Raw genomic sequence first — 8,570 nt, 5'->3', positions numbered from 1 at the left:
TGTTGATGATGATGATGATGATGATGATGATGATGATGATAATGATTGATAGGGTGGTTTTGACCAATTTTTCTGGTTTCTGTTCAGTAGTAAAGCTCACAGCACCGTAACAAGTGAGCACGGTAAGGACTAGTTTTCACCCCAGGATAGCTATTCCGATGGACCATAGCACATAGGGATGTAGATACATCACGCAGTTGACATCCATCTGCCGTTTATACGAAGTATCTTGTATCAATCCCTGGGATGTGTTTAATCCAACAGTGAATATCGAGGAGAAAGAATATTGTTTTGTTCCCTAACTGATCCAGGTTTACCAATATAGTTTTCGCGTTAGAATTCTGTTTCACTGAGAATTTCATAAAGTTAGTTTGCTCAGTTCATTCAAAAAAACGCACTATGATGCTTCGTTGTTATTCAGGATGACAGGCGACATGTAGTAGGATAAGACAACCTTACCGGTCATTGTATATACTTGACATCCAATCGTACCTCAACAGTATCAATAATCCAGTTGAATTCAGCTTCACGTGATCCCTTACCCGAATGCCAAAAATCGATCTCAGGCATCTTCACGTGATTTGGTCGAACACGGGACCTGTTGCACCAGTGTGATGTGATGTGGTGGTAATTCAGCTGCTCAGTTACACAAAACTGTGGGAGCAGCCAGACTTTAGAGTCCTGGACTTAATTTGTATGCTATCGTTGAAAGCAATTTTTTGCTTGTGGATCTAAGAAAATTTGGGAAAAGTACTAGACCATGATAGGTTGGCAACCAAATCGCTCACTTCACCGAAGAAACCAAATGGACCTAAGTATCCATTTTGCTCAAAGAAGATTGCCAAATTTCCGACGATAGAGCTTAGAGGCCGTGACGTTGTATAGGCTTAATGTTGGCAAGGTCAGTGACAACAATGCTGCTCGATTTATGCTGTCTGAGAACATAATGATCCGCAAGAGGTTGGACATTTCTTCTTACCTCCGAACACTGAACCTGAAGGTCTTAGTACGGAGGTTTCGGCGTGCCATCTGGCTAAATCCACAGATAGCTATAATCAGTACACTGAATGTGCTTATTGAGATTCAATCCAGTAATGGACACTAAAGCTTTACCAACATGCGGGTATTCTGCTTTTGTTCTGAAAATATCGTTTTGATAAAACGAAAGAAGAGAATGAGGAATAGATGTTAAATTATTTTAAGTTTTGGGACATAAATACCCCAAAAACTTTAAGCAGGCACCACCTGAAGGTTCATATTAGAAGAGCAGATAGCATGGTTAGCTGGCATCGGTCGCTAGTTTTGGGTAGACGGCATGGAATTCTTGTCGTGAAAGATGGGTTGGATCAACCGTAACTTTCCCCACTATCAAGCCTACATTCCATACACACTTCAACAACCTGGCAACATTCCTTATCCCCTGTTCCTCTTTGGGGTGGCATGGCAGTTGGCACTGAAAGAGCGTTACAGCGAGTACATTCATTGAAGAATGTGTCCAGCACCAAAAGTTGCGTTGGTTGGGACATGTGTTGCGTATGCCGAACCATCGTTTGCCGAAGTGAGTGCTGTTTTCCATGCCAAAATCGGAGTGGCGTGAGCAGAGAGGTGGCCAACCCTTGACTTAGCATAGGAGTATGAAGGAGATCACGAAACGCTTGGGTGCTGTCGGTGCTACTCGCCTTCCAGGATGGGGACCGCGTGATCCTCACTGTGCCTGGTTGGAGACACTACAAGATATGGCTGCCAACCGATGTCAGTGGCGTTCTTGTTGTCAGTTTCTGTCCAGATTACCTGAGTGAATGTCTGGAGGTGTAGGCACCTCGGAATGATTGTGTTAAGNCCTTCCCCGTCCACCTCTACTCTTTTCTTTACAACAAGGCTTTCAAATAAGTCATGATTGTACGGCAGTGAAGCATCAGTGTTGAACACTGGTGTCATGCTGTCGATGATGATAATGATCATGATGATGATGATGATACCATATCCTCTTTAACTGAGACTTTCCTGAACATACTATCCAGGGTAATCTTGGTAGCTCAGGTGTCACGACTGGTCCTTGGTCGGTTTCCCAAGCTGTGACGTTGCATTGCAAACATTTAATTCTTTGGGTTTCGGATTTCGTCACACTTTTCGCCCAAGCAAACGAACCAACAGTAGCCTTTTCTGATCTTTCGCACCTGCTATCGTACGCGCTGAACGAAAGCGAATTCGCCTTTTTTAACATTGGCTGGCTTTCAGTTAGCTTCTTCATCGTATCAAGTTAGCTAGCATACACTGTGATCGCAGTTCTGAAAGTCTATTTTCCTGGTAAAAAAAAGCGATGAAATTTAATATGTTTTTTACTTCTGGGCTTTTTTACTTCTGGGCGCAAAAATTCCAGGTGATCAAAATCCCTCCGAAATCTGTACTTCGTCTTGTGCTGCACTGTCTTGCAAGGGACACTTGGCATCACGATGAGATGTGCCACTCGTTGAGAGTAACTGGGCAGTTCTCGTCTACTCCTCGTACTGGAACTATGGACGATTACTTTTGAAATCAACTTTTTTCAGAAAATGAACATTAATTCCACATACCCATGTTGGTGGGATTTCAGTTTGCTGGAATTTCATCAGATGCTACATCTTACAGAAACACAAACGGCATATTATTTTACATATTATATTACTGAAGGTATAGGCATGACTTCATAAGGAAATAAGTCTTAAAAGATGGAAGCCATCATGTCCCAGCTGTCGACATTTGAAGCAAGCACTTGAAAGACTGAATTGAGAGATTAGCAGTTGCCAGCATCAAGGAACGCATCATCATCATCGACAGGAACACCAGAGAAGAAAACTGTTGCTTCACTGCCGCACACCTATATCAGCTTATCTGCATAGAGCTTTATAACGGAAAGCAGAGAACTTACACCAACACCACTACAAGCATTCAAGGTACCTTGTTGCTCATTTATGCCTTCCAAGATTTATCAAACCGGTTTCCGGAAGGTCGTGACTTCTCTTCTCAGAGTAGGGCTGGTGCACTTGGAAGCAGTTGAAGGTGTGGCTGCTAACCGTTGAGACTGTTGTGGACCACAGTCCATTAATGCCTTCTTATTACCGTGAACTCCGGTCTGGATAGCCGCTTGATCGCCTGGTGCACTTGGTCAGACCAGGAAAAGTCAACGAACCGGCTGATCTATCGATCAATGTCGCGTACAAGCGGTCAAAAGTGAGACTAGGACTACTACTCCTCTGTCAAGGGCGAGTGAAGAACAACCAATGAAATCTGTCTCACCGAAAAACGATTATCATTCCATTGTTGTCAGTTTCTATCCAGATTGCCTGAGTGAATGTCTGGAGGTGTAGGCATCTCGGAATGATTGTGTTAAGCTGGCACTAAGTCCCTCCCCCGTCCACCTCTACTCTTTTCTTTACAATAAGGCTTTCAAATAAGTCATGGTTGTACGGCAGTGAAGCATCGGTGATGTCATGCTGTCGATGATGATGATGATGATTCCATTGGCAGTTATGTAGTCCCGTTATGTTCAGAGTTGGTTCTCCTACTAAAGACTGATGTGGAATTAACAGATCTGCTTGTGGTCTTCGGTCTCAGGTAGTCGAACTTAAAAGGAGTGACGTGGTTGATAGTTGGCAATAACTGGTTGTCATTGTGGATCCTTAATACTTTACTGATAGATTTAGGACTTATATGTCAATCACTTGGAGCGTTTCAAAGCGGTCGTCCCGCGGCTCCCATCCGGGGAGACGGCAGTTATGAAGGGCACTGAGTTGACGAGTAAGGACATTCATAAATCGTCGCCGGGTCGTAGACCGATGGCCCGTCGATCGTCTCCATCCGACACAAGCCGCGGCGAAGTGAGTTGTACAATGAAAACGTCCTGTGACATGCAAAGCACATAGCTTAACAATACGATCGTTACACAGAATAAAAAGTACATGTGAGAATGTTTCTTCTAACTATCCTGGTATTCGCTAATTGGGGGTGCCCTCATGGACACAACGGAGAATTAGGTATGTGATAAAGCTTGGATACGACGTTCCAGTGCCACTGTTCAGGCTGTCACTTCATTCCGGTAACGACAACGCAGTTTTCCATAACTGTTTCTCATACATAATGGTTTCGTACCCAGTGCCATCTCCACTAGTGGCAGCGATCCTTCACTGGAGGGTTTTAAATTGGCATGTTGTGCTTACTACTTAGTACAGGTTACTAAATTCTCCGAATTTCGGGACTGATCGTATGACAGCCAGTGACTAGCCGTTCGTTTATACTCCACCGATTTTTCAACATTTCCTCAGCGCTAGATTATTGAATCTTGCCTCCTCGTAGTGCCACCCTGTGGTAGTGAAAGGAAAGCCTTCGCTGCGGAGTTGTTTATTAGAAAACACCAACTGACCGGTTACAGACTATTGAACAGGGAAGCGAAATTCCCATGTGCATCTTGTTTATCAAAACCGAATATCCGTCTTCTTCTCGAACGCGTCCTCCGAAGATTTTCTGGATATTTTTTTATTATTACTCAAATGTAAACAAATGCTACACTTTTCAGTGAACGCGGAGCGGATTTACAAGAAAACATACTACTCGTATGCCCAATCAGTAGTATTCACTAGTAGCTATTCTGCTGTCCTCTGACGATGTTTGATTTCATTCTCGTCATCTGAATGTCTACTTGCAATCACTCAACTGGATTTTTAAAATTGTATGCTCTGTTTTTGAGTATGAAGTAGTTCTTGGATCATTAAAAGGCGGGTTTCTCACGTGGTTCACAAACTTGTGAGGTCTGTCCAGCGGATTTGTATGAAGCCTGCTCTCACTCCTTCAAATTCTGCTCTGAATGAGCCTTCAGCAAGAATTTGATCCACTACCGGATGTTTCTGATTTTGATGGTCTTTTCACCTCTCATGTCATCCGGGAGCATTTGGAGGGGGGTGAGGTAAACAGTTTGGGCTTTCTGTAAAACCCCGGTAAAACCGCCGGTATTTCTTATTACTGAGTAGCATGGCCTGACTAGGTACCCTATCTGTGAGCCGGTCTCCTAGATGAGGCGTCACACTTTAGTGAAGCCAGTCAGGGTGATGCTACCATTAAGTCGTATGGTTTAAATGATTCAGGCGGAACTTCACATAGATCCCGCTTTACCGCTCGCAGTTAGGAACTACCACGACCGAGAAGTCTAACCACGCAAGATTAGCCAGAAATTCGGGACGCCTACCGGTTCTGCATCAAGCCGAGATATGATTGGTCAAGCATCTGGACACAACAGCCAATCGTGACCCAGTATTTGTCGAATGCCGGTTGCCAATGCCGCATCCAGAACGCGTCAGAAATTCCAGGAAGTTATTGCCGTCTATGCTATATACATGAAGCTTTTTACAAGTGTTCCTGACTTCGTTTTGGACGTTCATATACCTTGTGCACCTTTGGTGGTTATTTTGACGTGAACACTAATTTGGGAGGCTTAGACCGAGAACTAAGCCGAGAAAAATGCCGTTACTACACTTCTCGAGGTGATAGCTGAGCTTCTGAATTCTTGAAGTTTTGTCCCTAAGCATGACAAAATCTCGTGCAGATATGTCACCTTCATAATGCTCCACCGCCATTTCCTTCCTCCGGGTGGTACAATGGTTCGTTTTCATCTTGTCAAATCTTGGACTGTTATGAGCTTTCATGCGTCGGACTCATTCTGTTGCGTTGGCTCAACACCTTACAGATCCCCGTATAGCTGGCCTTTGCCTAGAACAAATAAGCCAACCATTAGTGAAATTTTCACAAAGTTGAGGGTTGCTGTGTCACAAGTGGCCGAACGTGAATGATATGTTGGCTGAGTCGATGCACCTTCCGCATGTGTGTCCCGGAGAGCTCACCGACCCTCTAGGAAAGAACGGCTTTTGGGGTTGCCTTTCAGCCTCTCACCAAGTGAAATTTCAGTCACAAGTTGCAGGATACTCAAGCGTCCTTCTAGGTCGATTCAACATAATTATGGAGTAGGGTCACACAGCAGTGTCTGCAAGATAACCGCATAACAGCTGCGGCTGTAAGCAAGATGTGACTCCGCTTTCATTCAGTTTTCTTTTCTAAACAACCTTTGTTCACTTTGTGCGTTTAATGTTACCTCTTCAAAAAGACCAAATGGAACATCAGGCCTGTATGAAAGACTCTCATGCTAGACTCCATCCCTTCTCTTTATCAACTAGAACTGAAGTGGTATTTGACCGCTGTGGGCATTTTCAGACGGTGGATTTCCATTTTTTTTTATAAAATCAAACCAAAAGGGATGAGCAACCTAGGCTGGAATTCTACATCTTGCCTTAAGGAGGATTTAGAAAAAGTTGCCAAGTGGTGTCTGAATGGACAAGTAAAAGAATTCGGATCAGTTGCCACAAATCAAACTTCGGGTAGCTGAATTCCTTGGAGGCTTTCTTATCCCCATTGTGTGGCGTCTTGAGACGTCTTTGGTGGACAGACTACGAGTTTATTCATGTCATACAATTAGGCGCAAGGTTTTCAATTAAGGGGTTGAAATACCTACAGCGTGATCGGTAAGACGCCACTTACTGGGTGGGAGTTCTAACCTTCCAGCTAATGAGGATGCCTGAAGCTTCATACTTACACAACTGAACTCCAGCGTGGTCAATATATATCGAAACTCCTTCCTAATTTTAAAATGTCGGTAAACCAGCGAGTGTGATTAATCTGAATCAGCATCTACAATATGCTCTTCGGCTAGTCTTTTAGAAGCAATGTCAAAGAATAAGCCCCTTTGCTCTCTGCATTCTTTGACGGATGACCGGTGATAACCGAATAGCCATCCGTGTGGCTCTTTTCAGTTTTAGGAAGGTGTCCTTTATCTTAGATGAAACTCCACACCCATTTGGTAAGTACCGTCATTTATCACCTTACAGGGAGCTTCTTGGGACCACGATGCTTCAGAATGAATGAATGAATGAATGAATGAATGAAGACCGGAGGAAACCAAACGTACTAGCGAGAGGATGATTGGTGGGCTTCAGTTGTCAAAAGACCGCCATTTTTGTAACCAGAAGCTCCCAAAAATGTTATTTTTCATCCATCTGCTTTACTTCAAGTCAAATTTCTCCTGAGTGGAGATAATTCGGCCCCAAGGATATCGTAAAAGTCGTAGGGAATCAACATCGTGCATTGAAAACAGAATATCACAAACAAAAGTAAAAAAACCGTAATTCAGTCAAAATTACCGAACCACAAATGTATCAACACGGCCAGTTAGAAGGTCTTGTGTCTTAAACTCTGTGACTGATCGATTCCTTTGGTCACGTGACCATAATGCGATTTTGGACTACATGAACAGGTTCGTGGATAGTACTTGTGAAGCCGAAAGCTAGCAAGCAGTCCGATGACTGATTTAGAAATATGGAGAGAAGGAATTGCCGTTCTCGTAGTTTTGCTTGTTCTCACATATTACGTACTGATTCACTGCGCCCCCAAGCGATATACTCGATTCGTTGAGTTTAAACCACTGCCACTTTGGCCCGGGGTTGAGAATAGCCAAAACGCACACAATGATGAAATACCTTTGTAACTCTGAACGATTAAATACTATTTTTTTCGGGATTCGACCGGTGTTCATTATAACGGTGGCAACGGGCGTATTGTCGGACTTAATTATTTGCTTCTCAGACTCGACCATTTGAAATGCCGTATAAACACGAGCAATCGACAGCTGTTTCAACGTACGTCTCTTATGACATCGGCACAACAGTAGCATGTTTGTCAAGGTAACCTTTATCATATGGTAATGTTATGCACTTGTAACCACCGTTGTTTTCGTGTACTCTTATAATCTAGATGGAAAATCTAGGTAGTTTGGAATCTTAGAGGACCTCAGATGCTCCTGGATGGAATCTGTTCATCACCAGAAGTAGTTAGGTTACACTGAATAGAAAAAACAACGTATGCGGTAGGTCTCGCATATCTTTCATAGATGAGACATTCTCGAGTAATCATTTTCTCATTCAGGAGTCACATAGAATGGCCAAACTGAAGCGTCATCATCATCAACAGCGTAGCAACAGTTTTCAACACTGATGCTTCGATGCCGTGTAACCATGATTTATTTGAAAGCCTCAGTTTGCTTAAAAGAATAAAAGGGGATAGGGAAGGAACTATCACAATCACTCCGAGGTACACGCACCTCCGGAATTCATTCAGCCAGTCTCGATAGAAACTGACAACAAGGACACTTTCTCCTTTATTCAAGATGGTCGCTCCATTCCGTTTCTTCATGGCTTTGCTCTCAGGTGGTTTCCGGTAACTGGTTGCATGGATCAGGTTTCTGGTTTCTGGGAGTCTTCCATTTTACTGGCTTTCCGACTCCACCAGACTTCACGGTCGGCTCGCAAGCTCAAAATCACCTGACGTCCGATAATTCGCCGGGTTAAATTGTGTTCGGGACCGGTGGGAATATTCCCCCGAGATTTAAGTAGTGCCACTGTACAGTCTGATATCCAGTGTTCGAGTGAGTCCGGTAGCGCCGTGCCACAGACGAAACTCCCAGCACTGTGCAAAGAAGTGGCAATCTCGTTCCA

At 43.7% G+C, this 8,570-nt stretch overlaps 1 protein-coding gene across 1 annotated transcript in view; it reads right to left on the bottom strand.

Annotated features, from left to right (window-relative positions):
* T265_01067 (hypothetical protein) overlaps positions 1 to 8,268 on the bottom strand; it is a gene marked incomplete at both ends in the record, with an annotated part of 10,162 nt that extends 1,894 nt beyond the window's left edge. The window contains one exon of the mRNA XM_009165010.1: positions 8,177 to 8,268. Coding sequence (XP_009163274.1) covers positions 8,177 to 8,268 — 92 coding nt within the window. The remainder of the gene's footprint in view (positions 1 to 8,176) is intronic.
* Between the last annotated feature and the right edge of the window lie 302 nt (positions 8,269 to 8,570).

The sequence above is a fragment of the Opisthorchis viverrini genome, assembly GCF_000715545.1.
Source record: "Opisthorchis viverrini unplaced genomic scaffold opera_v5_11, whole genome shotgun sequence".
NCBI lineage: Eukaryota > Metazoa > Platyhelminthes > Trematoda > Opisthorchiida > Opisthorchiidae > Opisthorchis > Opisthorchis viverrini.
This window is presented reverse-complemented; position numbering and strand designations above follow the sequence as displayed.